Here is a 20,241-nt window from a genome sequence, read left to right on the forward strand (position 1 = left end):
AACATGATTTATCTGTCAAAACTACAGTAACACAAACACCTTTGATGGAACTTCCGGACTATATCTTGGTAAATAAATGTAAGTTACCTGTAAAATATATGGTTAACTTACCACATGATTTATATGGTGAAAAAGAAATCAGTAAATCCACGTAATTTAAAAAGTGGTAAATTGTAGAGCTAATTTGCAACATAGTTTACCGTTAAAAACTACAGTAACCAGACGACTGAAGATTCATCCTGCATGCATATATATTGCTGGATGTTGACAAAATAATTAAAGATGCATGCATAAACATGCATCCTGCATCCATCTCATTCAGCTGGGATGGGAAAAGAAAGCATCTACACTAAAAATGGCTACTAGTGCCTCTCTACTACAGCATGCATATATTCTAGAGCGACTAGAGGCCGGTTGACTTGAAGCTTCCAATCCAAGATTCTTCATTCCATCAGTTTGTTATCTGCACATCTGTCCCTGCTGCATTCTAGAGCTACTGGAGGCCGGTTGACTTGTATAAATGACAAGTTAATTTGGAAATCTCTAGCAACAATTAATTAATTAATGAGCTAAAGCCTGAAACCAAATAATCTACTTCTCTCAGGTCCAGGATAGATGACAGATCGCCTCAAGAATAACTAGCAGTGTGGAATAAGCTAGCCTGCAGGTTCATTTCAATTGGCTTCTTATGTATATTTGTGACTGAAAATTACATTGAATATATGTGATGTAAGCAAAGAAATAGTGACTCGTCAAAGTCCACAAAGTTTTAGATCGCACTAGCTAAGAGAAAAGGGATGATTTTATGCCTACAAGTGTGAAGGCATATGTCCCTGCTGCTTTGACGCACTCAAGAGAACAGGAAAAAGCTTGGCTAGCTAGAAGGTAGAGGCATTTGTGCGAAAGCTAATCCAGGGCACATCCACCATCAACTACCAAAAGGTAATCTTTTTAATTGTTACCACTTTTTCTGCAACAATATCTGGCATGATGATATGTAAAGCATCCAACTGAAGGAACAGTGTCGCCCCATACGTTCTTGTGTGCAGTGTTAGGATCGGTGGAAACCAAAGAATTCAATCTTTCTTATTTCCGACCGCACAAATGTCAGTCCTAAGTTTTTATCCCCGGACTAAACTTTAATTAGTCACTATCACATCGAATGTTTAGTATTAATTAGGAGTATTAAATATGGACTATTTACAAAACCCATTGCACAGATGGAGGTTAAATGGCGAGACGAATCTATTAAGCCTAATTAATTAGTCCATGATTTGACAATATGCTGCTACAGTAACTATTTGCTAATGATAGATTAATTAGGCTTAATAGATTCGTCTCGTTGGTTAGCCTCTATCTGTGCAATTAGTTTTATAATTAACTCAACAATGTGATACGGACTAAACTTTAGCTCTAGAATCTAAACACCCCCTAAGTTAAATTCTTTCAAAGAAATAAAATTAAGAGAGAGCCGGGTAGGCATGCATGCAGGCATGACAAGAACGGTGCAGCAGGTCAGCAGGTCATGAGAAAAGTAGTGCCAACAACGCAACATATAGACATCATTAACCGAAATGCGCGCGCACACACTGGTACTGGTGTCATTTTCAAAAAAAGAAAAATCCAAATAATTTGACAAGTCATCGATCGGTCAATTAAAAGTGTCGTGAGTGTCTTGCTAGCCTCCCATGAACGTTTGCATTGCACTGCCTGGCCGTGGCGAATCGGAGGTCCAGCTCTCGTCCTTGTTCCATGACAGCAACCAAGGGCCAATGCAAACTTCACTTGTTATATGTAGTCGTAGCTGTAGGTTTTTGTACGTATAGGCGAGCAATATATACCAACTCTACTATAATTACCATCTTTTCTGCAATCTTATTAAGGATAATGAAACGTAGCAACAAAATTAAAGGATGAATTTTACTATCGATAAACGTATTTCTTCTATACATGCACATGCACAAATCCATCAAGTGTGCGTCGTTGCAAGTTCTTATTACCTTTGCAAGTGTCCTGAGTCATCACTTTTATTTGGAGTTTTGACCATTTTGTGCCATATATTTCGTAGCCTATTACCGTGTTATTGTTCTTAATTATTTCGAGTATATAGTATTTGGTACTGGTCCAGCTCTCTCACTCAAATCTCTTTTGGTTGAAAATTTTGTATATTGATGAAAAACCAAATCAAGACAACAATTTTATATATTATTATGTTCAATATTGGTCTATGGTCTCTAAGTTTTGGCAAAGCATGAAGATCTTTACCAATCTAATACATTTTTTTATGTGTCGGTAATAATAATAATAATAATAATAATAATAATAATAATAATAATAATAATAATAATATAGAGCACTTGAATTGTGTGGTGGGGGTCCAAATGTCGCTTTCCATTGCTTTTGGACTGTAAAGCTGTGAATGTGATGTTTGTGGTGGAGCACGGATGGATATTGGCCATTTGCTGTTTTGCACCAATAATGCAGGAGTATTCTTGGGTCATTTTTATTCAATTTTGACTAAAAGCATGCAATTCCGTGTGATAGATTTATCAAGTTGTAAAGATCTTTTCCCTTTCCTTTTCTATTGACGTGTAAGTAAGCGCATGAGAACAGTACAGGGGCTACGTGTATCTCAAGCAACAAAGAGTACATCGGTACTACTAGCTACTAGCTTAGATTTTACTACACCATAATATACATGAAAAGTATGCTGTGGCGATCCTATACATGGCAAGTCATTATTGTATAGAATGGCACCACCATTAATTATATATTGATATGCTATGGGATGATAAAAAAAATGATAGTTTTTTTTGTTTTGCGGCTATTTTCCGAGGTACTATCCCAAATTGTAGGCTGTTTCAGCATTTCTAAAACTCATAGTTTTTACTATGTATATGAACACATGGTGTATCCAGAAGATAAATAGTAAAATCTAGAAATACCAAAACGACGTGCAATCTGGGACGGAGGAGCGAAATGTCATCTTTACTGAAGGATCGCGTTCCGTGGAAAGTGGTTGGTCAAGTGGAGACGCAACAAGGGGTTGTGCAGTGGTGGTACATGTCCAAGTCCGATATGATCATTTTTGCATCCTCATCGATCCTCCACTATACTAGGCTCTGCCAAAATAGTATAAGGTTTGTCCTGATCATGTGCTACACTAGAATAACAGATCATGTTGGGGCCCATTATAGATTTAGTCTTATTGGAAGATTAATAATAGTAGTAGTAGGGGGAAGAATGAAGAAGGAAAATGACAAAAAGATGCTTATCCACCAAAAGGGCAGGGCTAGCTGCCTTTCGGACAAAAAGCCAGCCTCTCAGGTTGCCTCACGCTCACTGTACCGTGGGGCCATGGTGGGTGTGATTTGTGTGGTGTACGTGTTGCAGTCGGGGGAGAGGATCTTTCACAAAGATCTGCTGCTGGCCGCATCACGTCACGTCACTGTAAAAAAAAAAGAAAGGAATAGAATCTGCAGCAGTGAGTGCTCTCCACCGAATTTCCCACTCCACTCCACTGCCCGCCCGGAAAGATCTCCACATCTCCCAAAAGCTGCTGCTGCAATTATTGTTACCTAGTTTTTCTTTTCTTTTCTTTTCTTTTCTTTTCTTTTCTTTTTCTGGGAGAGAAGGAAAGATAAAAAGAAGAGAAATATATATATATGATATATGAAGAAGAGAAAGAAACAAGCCAGCACCCCCAATTATTATTTGCTTCCTCCCTCCTCCTCCCCCCGGGCACCTGCCACCGGATGGAAGCAGCTTTTGCGCACCCACCCTCTGCCTTGCCGTTATTTTCCATTTCACTCCTTCCACTTTTACACTTTGCCCCCATGCCCGGTCAAATCTAATTCCACCCAAGTCCCTCCCAGGCGGCGCAGGCAGGCAGCCATGCCGACGCCGGTGCCCGCCGCGCGCCAGTGCCTCTCCCCCGCCGCCGTAGCCGCCCTAGACGCCGCCGTCGCCTCCGCGCGACGCCGCGCCCACGCCCAGACCACGTCCCTCCACCTCATCTCCTCCCTCCTCGCGCCCACCGCCGCCGCACCGCTGCTCCGGGACGCCCTCGCCCGCGCGCGCAGCGCCGCCTACTCCCCGCGCCTCCAGCTCAAGGCGCTCGAGCTCTGCTTCGCCGTCTCCCTCGACCGCCTCCCCTCTTCTTCTTCTTCTTCGGCATCTCCTTCCCAGAAGGAAAAGGAAAAGGACAAGGAGAATGGATGCTCCGAGCCCCCTGTGGCCAACTCCCTCATGGCCGCCATCAAGCGCTCCCAGGCCAACCAGCGCCGCAACCCCGACACCTTCCACTTCTACCACCACCAGGCCACCTCAGCGACCTCCCCCAACGCCGTCAAGGTCGACCTCTCCCACCTCGTCCTCGCCATCCTCGACGACCCCCTCGTCAGCCGCGTCTTCGCCGACGCCGGGTTCCGCAGCGGAGACATCAAGCTCGCCATCCTCCGCCCCGCGCCGCCCATGCCGCTCCTCGGCCGGCTCCCCACGCGCGCCCGCCCGCCGCCGCTCTTCCTCTGCAGCTTCGCCGCAGCCGACGACGCCCAGGTCCCCTCGCCCGCCGCTGCCGTCGCAGGCGCAGCCCCGGGGGAGGACAACCGCCGCCGCATCACCGAGATCCTCTCCCGCGGACGCAACCCCATGCTCGTCGGCGTGGGGGCCGCGTCCGCAGCAGCCGACTTCGCCACCGCGTCGCCCTACCGCATCCTCCCCGTCGGCCCCACTCCCATCAATAATCCCAACCCCAATTCCAATTCCGGTCTCATCTTGAGCATCGGCGACCTCAAGGATCTTGTCGCCGACGACGACCCCGACCTGCAGGAGAGGGGACGCCGGGTCGTGTCCGAGGTCACGCGCCTGCTGGAGACGCACAGAGCAGGCCACACGGTCTGGGTCATGGGCTGGTCGGCCACCTACGAGACATACCTCGCCTTCCTCTCCAAGTTCCCGCTCGTCGACAAGGACTGGGAGCTCCAGCTGCTGCCAATCACCGCCGTGCGCGACGCAGGCACTGCAGCCGCCGGAGTCATGCCTCCCGCCACCACTGCAACTGCCTTGTCCAAGCCCGCAACTGCAAGGTCTTTCAGTTCACCCATCTCGCACCCATTGTTTATTTCTATTATTTATCATGCACATTAGTCTAGTAGTTTATCGCAACCAAGATGTTTCTTTTTGTAAGTACTGTGATTAGTTTATGTTCTTTCTTCACTAGTAGTTTAATGTTTGGACAGTATGGGTCTGTGTGTTTGCCGTTTCTAGCATGGCATGGTTGTTTCTGTTTCTTGTTTCCGCACCTGTCTGATTTCCTGGGTCATGTAAGTACTACCGCAATTAGTATAGTAAGAGCATTTTGGTCATGCTACTCCGTGGCCAGAATGTTTTTCTTCCTATGTCTGTCATGACCCTTTTGTTGGTTTTACTCGTTCCACAAGATGCAGACTTCTTTTGTTGAAGCTTTGATCTCGAGTCCTGGTATGCTCGCTTTAGTACTTGGGTTCAAATGCGTAGCAACTATATATAGTTTTTATCCTTCACGCAGCTGCAGCTATTTTTAAGCAGCTGAAGAGACTCAAGAGTTGGAGCACTTGGCTTGGGTTTTATTATGAACCCCATTTGTTTGATCTCTTTAGTTTAGGCTTTTGTGATTCCAAACTACTAGCCATGCTTTTTACCTGGATAATTCTGATAATATAAGTAAATGAAGCACTGTCCTGAATAAAAGATTATTTGGCCATAGCTTAGTGGGCTAGATGATCATCCTGATGTAGGAATGTCCACAGTTAAACGTAGCTTAGACGTGGACATCTTCTCATTTTTCTAAGCAATTTTGAGTAATTATAAAGCTTGAGTCTTGTACGGTATTTCCATCTCTTGTGGTAGAAGTTAATAGAGGTTTCATTGCCAGTATAGCATCAAGAAAAATTAAGAAAACGAAAGAGAAAAAAGCGAATGAGGTCGTGCACTGGAAGAAATAAAGTTTCATGGCCAAGTAGAAAGGCAAAAACTACCACCAGATGGTTACTGTTTAGGAGTTTTACGTTATGCTCGATAGTGTCATCAGGATCTAATAGTTTCAAGCTTGTAATTTGCAGCTTGATGGAGTCATTTGTTCCTTTTGGAGGATTTATGTGCGATGCCTATGACGCAAATAGTCTCATGCCATCAAGCACTCGGTGCCAACAGTGCAATGATAGATATGAGCAGGAAGTTGCAACTATCATTAGAGGGAGTGGCATTACAGCTGAAGCTCACCAGGAATGTCTACCATCTCTGCTGCAGAATGGCAGCATGATGGATCCTAACAGTGGGTTTGATGCAGTCAAGGTGTGAGGCTACTTCTATCTTCTAGAATTCTGAAGTTAGTAGTGAATGCAACTTGTACAGCTCGCTGATAGATGAGTAGTTTTGGATATGATTGGTATAAAAGATGTGCAGTTTTTCTTCAGTGCAGGTTAGAGATGATCAGATGGTATTGAATACAAAAATACTGAATCTACAGAAGAAGTGGAACGAGTACTGCCTGCGGCTCCACCAAGGTTGCCAGAGGATCAACAGAGATCCTCACCAGTTATTTCCACGTTACATTGGTGTTCCAGCTGACAGGGAAACAGGACCAAATCCAAGCCAAGGTTCAGAGGCAGTTGCACTTCAAAGGGAGGTTATCAAACCTTCTGCAGTGTCTGCTTCACATACCAACACAACTGCAAAGAGTATTTCATCGCCATCTATTTCCAATCAAAGGAATGCAGACCTTGTGTTGAACCTTCAAGTCAGGCAATCAAAGAGTGATGAACCCCTTCATGATAGGGGTGTGCAATCCCAACATAGCAATTCATCCAATTGTGACAACCGGGAAGATCATGCGTCACCATCATCTGCTGCAGCTGTGGCAACTGACTTGGTTTTGTGCACCCCTCGCGGATCTTCTTCCAAGGATTCAAGTAGTGCCCTCTGTAAACATGTAGAGGATGCTGAGGGGTCGATCCAGCCGATGCCCAAGAAGGTTGACAATTTGAATCTGAAGCCTCCCCAGTTCTCTGTACAGCCTTACTCTTGCTCCAGGAGTTCCTCAAACTGGGGTCAAAGTCAAACATCACCTAGTGCTCTGCATTCAGCAGCTTCAGGAGGCACTTCTGCCTTTGGCCAATGGCAGAGGCCTTCACCCCTTGCAGCACAAAGTTTCGATTACAAGCTACTCATGGAACACCTGTTTAAGGCAGTTGGGAGGCAGGAGGAAGCCTTGAGTGCTATTTGTGCATCCATTGTGCGGTGCCGATCAATGGAGAGACGCCGTGGTGCACACAGGAAGAATGACATATGGTTTAGTTTCCATGGCCCCGACAACATTGCCAAGCGGAGAGTTGGTGTGGCACTTGCAGAGCTGATGCACGGTAGCTCAGATAACCTGATATATTTGGACTTTAGCGTCCAAGACTGGGACAACTCCAATTTCAGAGGAAAGCGTGCCACAGACTGTATTTTTGAGGAGTTGAGAAAGAAGCGGCGATCAGTTATATTCCTTGAGAATATCGACAAAGCTGACTTCCTTGTTCAGGAGAGTCTGACTCAGGCCATTGAGACTGGCAGGTACAAAGACTTGCATGGGGGGAGGGTGGCTGATCTCAATGACTCGATTGTGGTGTTGTCTACAAGAATGATCCGAGGATGTCAAGATGCCTCTGTTGGGATGGGAGAGGGCCATGCTTTGTCGGAAGAAAAAGTTCTGGCAGCTCGTGGACATCACCTGAAGATCATAGTTGAGCCAGGCACAGCAAACGTCGGTGGAGGCCCTGGAGGTAAAGCGGTAGTTTCCTCCAGGCATTCCTTGAGCGACATTCAAGCATTTTTGTACTCCAGTTCCTTCAGTAAGAGGAAGCTCAACATATCTGATGGTGTAGAAAAGGTAGAAGAACCATCGAGCACTTCAAAGCGTCTGCATAGAACATCAAGCGTTCCATTTGACTTGAACCTTCCTGTCGACGAGGCCGAAACCCATGATGGCGATGACGGCAGCAGCAGCAGCCACGAGAACTCGTCTGGCGATCCAGATGGATCTATTGACAACCTGTTGCGTTCAGTCGACGAGTCAATCAATTTCAAGCCGGTTGATTTTGGCAAACTCTGCGAGGAATTGCTGCAGGAGTTTAGCAACCGGATGAGCAATGTTGTGGGCTCTGGGTGCAGGTTGGAGATAGATGTTGGGGCTATGGTGCAAATAGTGGGAGCAGCATGTGCATCAGATTCGGAGAAGAGGCCCGTGCGGACATGGGTGGAGCAGGTGTTTGTGAGGAGCCTTGAGCAGCTGAAGGTCAAGTGTAAGAACGTGAGCGCGTGTACTCTGAGGCTGGTGGCGTGCGAGGATGAGCTTCTGAAAGATGAAGGTTTTGGAGGTCTGCTTCCCTCAAGAATTTTCCTGGATTGATGATCATGATGACGTGTAAGTATTGGTAGCTGTAAGTATATATTGGTTAGCTACCGTCACGGTATATACTTATTACTAGTAGTATAGTGGCGGTATTGATAGTATATAGCATCATATTATCATTATTTGGTGGCCGCTGATGGAATAAGCAGCAAAGCAGTCTAGTTGATGTCCATGTCTTGGGCCGGGTTGCTGTAATCTGATCTAATCTAATCAGCAGTTGATCTGAGCACAGATAGGCTGCTGTAAAAATGTTGCTGTACTGCTGTGCCACTGCCTAGTCAACAACTCTATATGAATCAATCAGGTGGCATGTAATATTATTACTTGTGTCATACAGACTAATGTTTTCTGAGAGGCAGTCATCAATACAGATTCTCATCTTTACCTCAACATCTAGTAGTTTGTACAAACCACGATTACATTGTATAGCAATGCTTAGCTACTCTAGTGGGTAAATATAATCGATTTCATGAGCCCAATCAACCAACGAATGCATATGCATGCTTCAATTACATCATCGAGGATTATCCCTTGCTTTCTGCTTGAATTATTATTTGACTTTCTATGCTATCATCTACTATCATTCTTCAAATCCAATCCCGTAACGAATGGATCAACTTCTGAATAGTAGTATGGTAACTCTTGTTGAGGCTTCAGAATAATATGAATCACTTTTGCTTATGGTTTTCAGTGGCCCAGCTGCCATGAGCTGCTGCAGTGTTCAAGGTGTGGTCAGTCTGGTAGTAGACGACATCCCCATGGTCGCTCACGAAGTGATCCACTCTGAGACTTCTGAGGAGCACACCAAAGAGGTGAAGTGGCAGCGGCCCCGACTTCTGTGGCTCCCTGTAGTATCTGCCCAGCACCGGCCTTGCTGCCTTGGTCTGCCCGTTTTCAAAATTTCAGTTTTTATAGATAAGCACCAGAAGAAGAAGGGCATAGGAGATCGATGGGCAGAAGGAAGGCTTACCGCTTCAACGAGGTGGTAGTGCGGGATCTGGGGGAAGAGGTGGTGGATGACATGGGTGCCGATGTCGTGGTGGATGTTGTTGATCCAGCCGTAGTCCCGGTCCACTGTGGTGAGGCCCCCACGCAGGTAGCTCCACTCCTCGCCGCGGTACCAGGGGAGGTCATGGCTGCCGTGGTGGTGCAAGTAGGTCACCAGGTCAAGCCACATGACAAACACCTGCGTGATGCATTCATTTTGGTACAGTTTGAGTTGCTTGCCTGACCGATTCAACCAACTAAATGCTAGGAAAGGATGGAGGAGTTGCTTGGAAGCAAACACACAAGTTGTTGACAAGTAGCTGGGTGTAGTACTTACAAGGTATGGGACGCCGTACATCTTGAGCACCTGGATTGGGCCGAAGGTGCACGCCATGGCGAGCAGCGAGGCGAGCATGATGCACCAGCAGGTGGTTGAGAGCATGACATCGCCGCGCTCCTTGGGGGTGAACAGGTCGCTGCTGGGAAGAAAGTGCGATCCATTCTTGCCGGGGCTCCTGTACCACTGCACAGCATGCATGCAGGTCAACATCCATCATACTGTGAGCATATCATTTTATTCAGCCGCAGCATTGTATTCAGAACATACGAGGTAGACGGGGAACGCGAGCAGCGGGAATGGGACGGTGAACCGTAGCTTCTTGGTGCGTGGTTCCAGCTGCCGGTACAGCTTCTCCGTCATCTGCTCACTCCAAATGAAATATATACATATATGGTCAGTTGTTGCAGTAACATTAATTAGCATCAATTCAACTCAAATATATTCCGATCCATTAATTGTACGTATCAGGCAGAAAGCATGAATAAAACAATATATAAATTAAGTAGCAATTTAGCTTATCTTGATGATCGATTATATATTCTGCAATGGAGACTTTATTTTGAAGATGCCGGGCAAATATGGATCCAACAAGACAAGAAGTAAGCTAGCTGTATGTGGTGGTAACAGACGACAAATGGCATCAAATACACAGCTTATTTTGAAGGTGGGAATCCCATCGATCTCTTTCCTGCTAATGATGTCGTGATGAGATCTAATCTACCAGCAGGCAGCAGATGCATGGACCACATCGATCAATTGATCTCTTCCTGCTAATAAGCTTTAGCATGTTGAGATTAGTAAAAGGTGAGCTAGGGAAACCTGCAGTGCCATGTGCCTAGATCTGCAGTCTGAAAATCCCAAAAAAGCAATGCAAAGGACCACGCACGTCCAGACACAAGGACCGACTAATAATAACTTAATAATTATATGGTAGATTAATTACTATATTTGCCAATGCTACTATATTTACGTTGTTCATGTGATTCAACATCTGAGGCATGCAGCAGCTGCCGTGCGATTGCTACCACCGCCTACTACTCGACGGTCATTGGATCCGGTGGCATAATAAATATAATGTTAATTGAAAAATTATATGCAACCATATATATAACGTAAAAAATTTTGCTGATTTTGTGTTTCTGATTAGCGGTAAGAAAACAAAGTAAAGGAGGATGTGGACGACTGACCGGGTGCCATGACTCGTCTCTGTGGATGTGGCCATGGTTCTGATGGTGCGTTCTGTGGCTGATCCTCCTGCATATATATATGCATGCCCATCATGTACAAAATTTGCTTGCAGGATTATGTTACTAATTATATAGTATATAATCACAGGCTAGCTAGCTAGTAACGACAAATGCAAATTGTTGTCAAGTGGATACTAATTCTGCATCTGCTGCTTTACATGCATGCATCAAGTAACAGAGATTCTCTGTCTGTGTAATTATAATATATTCAACATTTTCAAATGAAGTAGTGATATATAAGAGGGTGACTGACATAAACACCGAGTTTTGTATGGATACATGGGCGTGGAGAGTAGTAGTTTTATGCCCGACCATCCATCCAAAATATCTCTGACACAGATGGAATCTCTTGAAAAAAGAGCAAGATGCATGCAAGCATGTGTGCTCTCCTTTTCCTTCTTTACTTTATTGAAAAATCTCGGCCTGATTCTGCAGATTGCATCGATGCGCATGCATGTTTTGATTCCTTCCTTCCTTCCTTCTCCAAATGGGTATGGAAGGGCATGCGGTGCATCCGTGTATGAATGTGTGGGGATTCATTGTTGAAATCAACATGCATGGATGGATGCAGCCGCCATCAAATTGAACAGGAAGAACTGAAGAATCGATCAGCAGGTTATTACCATCCATGGTAGGGGACGAGGATGAAGGAGTGGAGGAGATGCCCCACGGCGCTGTTGAGGGCGGCGCTGTCGGAGAAGCTCCCGTGGCCGCAGTCGTGCCCCAGGACGAAGAGCGCCCAGAACATGGTCCCCTGCGCCGCCCAGTAGATCGGCCACACCGCCCACCAGCCGTCGAGCGCCGCCGCCGCCGCCGCCAGCCCCGCCACCACCGCCACGTCCCGCGCCACGTACGAGAGCGAGCGCGGGGTGCTCTTGCGCCAGCAGTGCGCCGGCACCGCCGCGCGGACGTCGCCGATGCGGAACGGCGGGGGCTTGCCGGCGTCGAAGAAGCGGCTGCCGTCGTCCTCGGCGGCCTTGGCCGCCGCCTCCGCCCTCATCGCCGCTCTCTTACTCATCTGCTGCGGCGGCAGCGTCATCTGGATCTGCGTAGTGGTCTGCTGCTGCTGCTGCATTATTGATCTGGCGCGGCCGGGGACGGACCGGAGGTGGAGATGGATTGGTGCTGGGATTTGAACCAGGAAGCAAGGACAGGACGGTAGGAGGGAGGAGGGCAGACGGGAGGGGAGAAGAAACCGGGCGGCCGGCAACCAGAGAGGGTGCATCGATCCAGGCAGGCAGGCAGGCTACTTATAAGCAGGCCAGGCCCACAAGCCCGGCCTGGCCAGGCCCATCTAGCTTGCTAGGCGTTGGCATCAGGCAGGCAATGCAAGGCAAGGCACGGCAATGGATGGTGACTAGAGATGATGCTATTCAACGCCGACGCGGTTTTACAGAAGGATGGAACAAGTAAATCAAAACGTGCACGTATATACCGCAGTACTAGCTACAAAACCTATCATCAGTCCACAGTTGATTAATTGTGTACACTTCATTAGGCTTTATCTAATTTTCACGCACTCCGATGTACGTTTATTTCATAATCAAAATGCGTCGCTCCTTCCTCCCCTCCTCGCCGTCGCCCGAGCGGCTGCATGGAAGGCAACGGCAGGGCTCCACCATCCTCCTCCTCTCCTTTCCTCCCCCTCACGCTCTTCTTGGTGGCGACCATGGCGGAGGCGGCGATCGCCGGCTGGCCACGGCCGGATCCGCACCCTTGGTCGCCGGATCCGCACCCTAGGCCGTCGGATCTACTTCCCTAGGGCCTCAACGTGTCGGGGATTGCGGCGGCGCAATGGGCCTGATGACGGCGGCATGCCACGCGCCGCACCTGTTCGCGTTGGGACGGCGATGATGGCGCCAGTGGTATCATATCCTTCCTGAAGATGACGTCACGCAACTCTTGCGTGAGCCTTAGCTCCTGTCTGGCTTCCCTATCGAATAAGGCGGGTGAAAACCCAACCCAGTTTGGGTGGGTATCGACGACGTCTCGACCTTCTCGAAGGTGATGTTAGGCACTTCCGGCAAGGCGGTTCGGTGATGGTGGCTCCCGAGAGGGTGCTTTCCTTCTCTTTCCTTATAAAAAAAAACTGTCCGTGGCGTTGGTTGTGTGGTGGCCTGTGTCGACATCCCAATCCGACCAGACAGAGTTCGTGGAGGCTCGGGTCGATGTCCCAATCTGACCGAGCGGAGTCTTTGTTGAGGCTTGTGTCGATGTTCCAATCTGACTGGGCATAGTTGAGAGAGACCCAGATGATGTCCCAATCCAACCGGCAGATGTTGTGTGCTTGAGTTGAGTTTGAGTTGTGCATGGGTGTGGTATGGTGCGGGTTGATGCCCCAATCCAATCGGCCGTTATTATTCCTTTGTTGTTTGCCCAATCTAGATTTTTTTTCTTTTTAATGTAAATCGGGTTCGTTTAAAAAAATAAAAAAACACTCAACAAAGTAGTGAGGGAGCATGTAGTCCTCCATTCAAGTAGTATGCTCCTACTACCTCCATCATACACAGGTGGGTTGTATTCTTGATCATGGACTGAACCAAAATAAGCAACTATGAGCCTTACTGGCAGGTCCAAACACCAAAAGCCGTAAGAATTATAGGAGAAATATTGGCACTTGTATAGTGAGATATGGGTGTCAAGTTATTAAATCCCACCATTTTCCTGAAACATTATTTGGGAGCAGATTAGCTAGCTAGGAAAAGAAGGGGAATAATGTAAGTAAAAAAAAAAGATAGAGAGAACCAAACTGGACCCGGTGGCCCCAAAAGCTACAAGCAAATATTATTACATGACAACCAACTCTGCGAACGACAATACAAATATATATACTCGGTAGCATGCATGTTTATTCTCTTTTTTAATAAAAAGGAAAGAAAAGAAAAGAAAATAAAAAGGTTTACATGTATGGCACCAGCACCAGCTGCTGCTGCTCCTAGCTCCCTGGCTTCGTCAATCCACTCGATGTATCATGCTAGTATGTTTGATGAGAGGTCAAAATCTTTGTCCCATCTACTCCTAACTTGAGCTTCATGTGCCCTTGCCAAAAGAAAAAAGGACTAAGCTAGTAGACGATAAAGTTTGGTTCTTGTGAAAATTGAGAGTAGGCAAAGGCAACCGAAATTAGGAGTGGTTGGTCATTTCACTTGCGCCAACCGCTCTGAAAAGCTCTAAAGCTTCAACACACCAACTCAACCGTTTGAAGCAAGCCCAACCAGTTTATGCAAAAACAAGCTGTAATTAACGTATTCCTTGCTGTTTGAATTGATACACCGTATCCTTCATGCCTCTTCCATGAACTTTTCACAAATTTGCTTGGCTTTCGCTCCACATTTATCGAACCAGCTTCTTTTGAAAAAAAAGAGAAAATAAAAATAAGCCTGGTAACAAGGGGAAACAACCAGACCCACTTCCATAGACCTCTTATTTTGTGCATGTCCTTTCCCCCTTAACCTTTTACATTGACTATGCAATTTCTTATGTATGTGTGTCATTACATGTGTACTGGACACAGGGCAATTGTTTTACTATGGTATACTCCCTCCGTTCCTTAATATAAGCCATATAGTTTTTAGCACTAATATTAACGCACGGTTTGGAAGGAAAAAAACCGTTGTTTTTTACGTGAATGGCCCTTGGGGAAGGATGTGAGATCGAGGAAAAAAAGGAACTCAGGCCATCTTCTCTCTCCCGATCATATTGTTTCCTAACATATCGTAACAAACCCCACAATTTAACCAAACGTATCTATATTTTGGAATTTTCTTTAAAAATCTATATAACTTATATCAAGGAACGGAGGGAGTATTAGTTGTGCCATCCTTTTTCTTATACTTTTGCGGCCTTCAAATGTCCTAAAATGCACATTGTAGTATAGTTTGTCTGTCAGCATACCTTGACTGTCGGACGAGATTGAATGTTGGAAGGATCATCTTCAATCTCTACATGTGTCCTACCATTTGCTCGAGATGTCACTCAATTCCTCGCATTGCCTCCTCCTTTAGTCTCTAGCACTACTAACCACTTTGATTTTTAGGTCACCCTCATCGCCGCTAGCCTGCTGGTTGTCTCGCCGCTACATATGGTTAACAACAGCTCTCCATTAACATACGAGGCGGATCCAGTATGGGGGCTGGAGCCCCCTACCCCATGAAATTCATGGAGTCTCCTACAAATTTTAGTCATTGATGAAGAGGAGGAGGGAGAAGGAAAAGAGAGAAAGGAGGGAGAAGAGGAAGGAAAAGGAGGCACAAGCTTAGATTGTATTAGATTTGGTAAACCTAACGACTATGATGGATACTTCTTTCAATGAAGACACTTTGATTTCTCGAGATAAGTTGGCTCAGGACTTTAGATAGCCTGTTTGCAAGCAATTTTGAAATGATTTTTGCAACACTGCTAGATAAGCTGATAGGCCTGTAATCACCGATCCTTCTTGCATCCGCACATTTTTGGCCATGTTTAGTTTCCTCCCAACTCCTAACTTTAACACTATGCAAAAAGAAGATTCCCCATCACATCAAACTTGCGGTACATGCATGGAGTACTAAATGTAGACGGAATCAAAAACTAATTGCACAGTTTTGTTGTACTTTGCGAGACGAATCTTTTGAGCCTAATTAGTCAATATTTGGACAATAATTCACAAATACAAACGAAACGCTACAGTTGCGCATTTATGGCAAAATGTCAATTTTGCTACTTCCAATTGGGAACTAAACAAGGCCTTAGATGACTTGGAAATATTACTGTAGCACGCGCGGCGCAGTGAGTGACTAGTACAGTGGGGCAGAGACACGCCGCCACCACAGCCGACGCCGACACCGGCCCAAGCAAGCAAGCCTACAAAAATCTCAAGCCGCGGAATCGGCCTGGGCTTTGTTGCTGCCCCCTTCCATCCTTGGGGCGTCGGCGTCGTCCCCGCAGCACCAACCAGCTCCGGCCGGCATGGCCAAGCCATCGCCGCCCACCGCCACTGGCGCCCCCACCGATCCCCCGCTTCCTACTACCCCCAAGCTGCCCCCCCGGCCCGCGGGCCTCCTCGACTCCCTCCCCTCCACGGGGCGCTCCCTCCTCGCCGCGGCGCGCCGCTCCCCCGTCACCACCCTCGTCGTCGCCTTCTTCCTCCTCGCCCTCTTCATGTACGGCGAGGACGTCCGCACCATCGCTGAGCTCTCCATCGACGACTACCTCTACCCCGATGCCGACCTGTACAACGTCTCGGGTCTTCCCCCGCTGGTGCTCCCCCCGCCCACCTGCGACCTCTCCGCCGGCCGCTGGCTCTTCGACAACGTCTCCACCCCGGCCTACAGGGAGAAGGACTGCACCTTCCTCACCAAGCAGGTCACCTGCCTCGCCAACGGCAGGCCCGACGATACATGGCAGTACTGGAAATGGCAGCCCAACGACTGCTCCCTCCCAGCGTACGACTTCGCTTCCCTTCATTTTCCATCTCTGCTCGGATCCAGATCTGCTGCACTTCTAATCAACTGATTGCGAGCTGCTCGCATCCTCCTTGACTAGTAATTGCACAAAGATTGCATCTTTGCTTGCCGATTCACTACTACAAGTAACAAGTACTATGATTTGGGAATCGACTGCAGGTTCGACGCTCGGAGATTCATGGAGGCCATGCGCGGGAGGCGGCTCATGTTCGTGGGGGACTCGCTGAACCGCAACCAGTGGGAGTCGCTGGTGTGCCTCGTCCAGCCCATTCTCTCCAAGGGCAGGAAGAAGATCGTCAAGCGGGGCTCCCTCACCATCTTCCACGCCAAGGAGTACCGCGCCACCCTCGAGTTCTACTGGGCGCCCTTCCTCGTCGAGTCCAACTCCGACAACCCCAAGATCCACAGCATCGAGCACCGGATCATCAGGCCCGACCGGATCGAGGGACACGCCAAGTACTGGAAGGACGTCGACTACCTCATCTTCAACACCTACATCTGGTGGATGAACACCGCTGACATGAAAGTCAGGTTGGTCTCCACCATCCACTTGGTCACTCCTTTCTGCTGGATTGACGCCCATATGATTCTCAACTGGAAAAGCCTAGCTTTCTTCAATCAAGCATTGGGATTGTGTTCTGAGGGTGCTGAATTTTTGCAGGAGACCAAATTCGAGGTACTGGTCACAGCACGACGAGGTTCCCAGGATTGAGGCATATGGGCGGGTGTTCAAGACGTGGTCTGATTGGCTCAATCACAACATTGATCCAGCCCGCACATCCGTCTTCTTCATGACAATTTCTCCTCTTCACATCAGGTGAACGAAAGCTGCATTCCTCCTTTTTCTCCCCTTTCCCTGGTACCATTGTGGACATTGATTAGTTCCTTTAGGAGTGATTTGCTATGCAACCTTGAACTTTGTGGACCACTGTCGGTTGAATAGGACTCCACAAGTAGGTAGGCTTGACTGAAGTGGTTTGTTAAGCCCAAAAATTGCCTTCTACAGAAGCAATGCTCCTCTTTTCTAGTCTTCAGGGCACAACGTCATTGTCCACTCTACCAAACTCTGTGGTCAATGTATGGAATTCAGCTGTTTGGTTAGTTCATGACCCATAAGAAAAATGATGACCTAGCTTATGGGTCTTGTAGTCCACATTTCTGCATGGATGTCAAGATGACTTCTTTCACTACTCACAAGTAGATATTTCTCGGATTCCTTGTATATGCAATCAGAAAGGGAGGGTGCTGTAGACTTGGTACCATGAATCCATGATATATACTGGCACTAATACTGAGAATTTTGAGTGTTTGAAGAATTAAAGACTGATGGAATCTTAAGTTAATAAGCGTCTCACTGTATTCCAGGTGTTTTGTGATTCACAAGATATATGGGATCTTAGGTTCATAAGCATCTGTAGACTAAAGTTCAATGAAATTAGTACGTAGGGTTGGTGGGGAGACCGTGTTAGGATCTCAACAAACTTCTATGTGGGCCTGGCTCACAATTAGGAAGGGAAAAGGCACCGTTTGGTTCAACAGCAAAAAGAGGACTGTTTCACATGTGGTGTGGTGTGGGTTAGCTGAGATTTCTGTGCGATTTTTTGCATCACAAGCAACATGAAAACTGGGATTTGACATGTAAACAAACATCTAGACAGAAAAAAAAAGGAGCCCCACTGTTTCGGAATTGGCTTCTCTATTTGTCCTGATTCCTGATGGAGACTTAGACTGCGACTCTGTGACCACTTGTGGTGATGTGCTGGTGTGTTTTAGAGGTTAAAAAAGATAGATATATGGAATATGGATGATTACAAAGGAAAAAAGAAAACTCCCCTGTTAAAATTATGTTTGTGATGTCATGATCCAGGCTCATTTTTTGTCATTTTGTAATGTCATGCAATGACTATTAAAGTTGCTGTTCTGCTCGAGAAAGGAGGGGCTTCTTATCCTAGTAAAACTATTGGGCAGTTCATGCCATTGTAAGTTCAACTTGTGACCTTGGAAAAGTTTAATTTAGTCTTACAGAACTCTACTTTTACTAGGAGAATATCTACTTGAATGTTGCCTCCTAGTTGGGCTAAAAGAAAAGGAAAATATATAATACATTTGGTGGAAGTGAAACGTAGTGGTCAGAGTAGTAAATCAATAGAGGTGTCCATTGACTTATCATCGATGCTGGCATCACCAATTAAATATTACGCAATTTTTATGTAGTGACCTGCAGTAAGTTACATACGCATACCGATTTCTTTCTTGTTGATACTTAATAATCCAGCCATTTTGATGAATGTGTAGCCTCTCTTAGAATCTTCTACTCTTCACGTCCGTTACATACTTTCATCTCCCATGTGGGTGTCAGCTAAAATGAGGCTAGTCAGGTGTTATATTAATCAATGTGGTATTTGTGAAGTTTGAAAAAACATAGTTCCGTTAATGCAGGACCAATGGCTTATTTAAACAGATTTAGTTGGCAGGCTTTATCATCAGGTTTCAACTCGTGCATTGTTAGACAAAGCTAACTTATTATTATAATAGTGAACATCTCTGGAGCAGAGTAAAATGTAGGCATCATGTGAGCCTTAAGTGCCGTGTAGCCAGCATTTTGCAAAAGTCAGTGTCGGTGCCTATAATACTAAATGTTTGCAAGTCATTTTTTTCTTTGGCACTGAATCATATTGATTTCTTGGAGTGTTGGTTGATTTTATTCTGATGTACTCGTGTACCAGCTGTAAAAAAGAAAAGGAACAAAATGAAAGCAATTGTGGTTAGATGATGTCTGCATAAAACTAGCTTCATGTTTCCTATTGTTTTCGAGCAGGCTTTTCTTCACGCATCGATCTTTGCTAACGCGCGCTTCCTTTTTTTTGTTTGCGAAAACAGCCCACAGAATTGGGGAAACCCGGAGGGGATCAGATGTGTGAAGGAGACGCTTCCATTCCAGAACTACAGCCAACCTCTGGACTTGTACCATGACATGCGGATGTTCGACATGGTGGTGAAGGTGGCCAGCTCCATGGACAAGGTCCCGGTCACGGTGATCAACATCACAAGGATGTCGGATTACCGGAAGGACGCCCACACGTCTCTGTACTCCATCCGGCAAGGTAAGCTGCTGACGCCGAAGCAGAAGGCGGACCCGGAGAAGTTCGCGGACTGCATCCACTGGTGCCTTCCCGGCGTGCCGGACGTGTGGAACCAGATACTCTACACCAGGATCCTTTCGAGATCATCCTGGCATTCTGGTTCTGCTGCGCCTCCTCCCTTGGAGTCCCTGCCCCTTCCTCGCCAGTGAAAATTTTAGCAGGGGGCTTGGGTGTTCTTTTTTTTTTTACCGCGGCGTAGGAAAATGTATGGTTATTCATCATTTTTTCTTCCTTTTGGGTAGATTGAGTAAAGGTTAGAGCCAAAAGGAAGTGGATGAGCTGACCACTGATGGAATGGCATGTAAGATGGCTCAGTTGTAGTGTAAATGAGTTGTGAGTTAGCCAATGAACGAACAGCGGCGCTCCTGTAGACAGTTTCCTTCTGAATATATATATATACTACTGTAGTTTCCAGGCAGAAATTAGCCATATATTTAACCTGTTTCCTGTTGGATGACACACAGGGGTGGTAAAGGGCCCTGATGGGTGGCTGTGCCATAATTTTATATGATTTTGAACTAAAAATAGATATAGCTGAATTGGATTGTGAATGAGGCATGAGGGACATGGGCCATTACCACCCCTACATACAGTGTATTGTAGTTTTCACGTAGAAATTAGCTATATGTATGTATGTATGTATATA

At 46.4% G+C, this 20,241-nt stretch overlaps 3 protein-coding genes across 4 annotated transcripts; 2 read left to right on the forward strand and 1 right to left on the reverse strand.

Annotated features, from left to right (window-relative positions):
- Positions 1 to 3,684: 3,684 nt before the first annotated feature.
- Positions 3,685 to 9,488, forward strand: LOC117863609 (protein DWARF 53). 2 transcript variants are annotated; one of them, XR_004642271.2, is made up of 5 exons: positions 3,685 to 5,087; positions 6,102 to 6,333; positions 6,461 to 8,446; positions 9,126 to 9,246; positions 9,350 to 9,488. XR_004642271.2 is itself a non-coding variant. In XM_072294899.1 (3 exons), the coding sequence occupies exons 1-3, from the start codon at positions 3,895 to 3,897 to the stop codon at positions 8,429 to 8,431; spliced, it is 3,396 nt and encodes a 1,131-aa protein (XP_072151000.1). In that variant the 5' UTR covers positions 3,686 to 3,894; the 3' UTR covers positions 8,432 to 8,824. The 2 variants fall into 2 exon arrangements, 1 of the variants encoding a protein (XP_072151000.1); XM_072294899.1 differs by lacking the exons at positions 9,126 to 9,246; positions 9,350 to 9,488 and having other exon boundaries at positions 3,686 to 5,087; positions 6,461 to 8,824.
- On the reverse strand, positions 8,727 to 12,238 carry LOC117863610 (fatty acid desaturase DES3). The gene is made up of 6 exons (XM_034747410.2): positions 11,632 to 12,238; positions 10,949 to 11,015; positions 10,029 to 10,121; positions 9,759 to 9,944; positions 9,405 to 9,620; positions 8,727 to 9,318 (listed from the first exon to the last, which is right to left on the reverse strand). Exons 1-6 carry the CDS (start codon positions 12,231 to 12,233, stop codon positions 9,103 to 9,105), a joined length of 1,380 nt encoding a protein of 459 aa, XP_034603301.1. The 5' UTR covers positions 12,234 to 12,238; the 3' UTR covers positions 8,727 to 9,102.
- Positions 12,239 to 15,911: 3,673 nt separating this feature from the next.
- LOC117864963 (xylan O-acetyltransferase 4) lies at positions 15,912 to 20,026 on the forward strand. Its single transcript, XM_034749023.2, has 4 exons — positions 15,912 to 16,431; positions 16,612 to 16,983; positions 17,114 to 17,269; positions 19,333 to 20,026. The coding sequence occupies exons 1-4, from the start codon at positions 15,956 to 15,958 to the stop codon at positions 19,742 to 19,744; spliced, it is 1,416 nt and encodes a 471-aa protein (XP_034604914.1). The 5' UTR covers positions 15,912 to 15,955; the 3' UTR covers positions 19,745 to 20,026.
- The last annotated feature ends 215 nt before the right edge of the window (positions 20,027 to 20,241 follow it).

Source organism: Setaria viridis, chromosome 7, assembly GCF_005286985.2.
Source record: "Setaria viridis chromosome 7, Setaria_viridis_v4.0, whole genome shotgun sequence".
NCBI classification, from domain to species: Eukaryota; Viridiplantae; Streptophyta; class Magnoliopsida; order Poales; family Poaceae; genus Setaria; species Setaria viridis.

Bases quoted from the DNA above. Each gene is read 5' to 3' on its own strand.
- LOC117863610 (XM_034747410.2), bottom strand. From the start codon at position 12,233: ATGCACCCTCTCTGGTTGCCGGCCGCCCGGTTTCTTCTCCCCTCCCGT. The intron at 11,016-11,631 runs GTAATAACCTGC...ATATATATGCAG, and splicing joins CTCGTCCCCTACCATGGATG to GAGGATCAGCCACAGAACGC. The intron at 9,319-9,404 runs GTAAGCCTTCCT...GAAAACGGGCAG, and splicing joins ACTACCACCTCGTTGAAGCG to ACCAAGGCAGCAAGGCCGGT.
- LOC117863609 (XM_072294899.1), top strand. From the start codon at position 3,895: ATGCCGACGCCGGTGCCCGCCGCGCGCCAGTGCCTCTCCCCCGCCGCC. The intron at 5,088-6,101 runs GTCTTTCAGTTC...TGTAATTTGCAG, and splicing joins TCCAAGCCCGCAACTGCAAG to CTTGATGGAGTCATTTGTTC. The intron at 6,334-6,460 runs GTGTGAGGCTAC...TCTTCAGTGCAG, and splicing joins GTGGGTTTGATGCAGTCAAG to GTTAGAGATGATCAGATGGT.
- LOC117864963 (XM_034749023.2), top strand. From the start codon at position 15,956: ATGGCCAAGCCATCGCCGCCCACCGCCACTGGCGCCCCCACCGATCCC. The intron at 16,432-16,611 runs GTACGACTTCGC...AATCGACTGCAG, and splicing joins AACGACTGCTCCCTCCCAGC to GTTCGACGCTCGGAGATTCA. The intron at 16,984-17,113 runs GTTGGTCTCCAC...GAATTTTTGCAG, and splicing joins ACCGCTGACATGAAAGTCAG to GAGACCAAATTCGAGGTACT.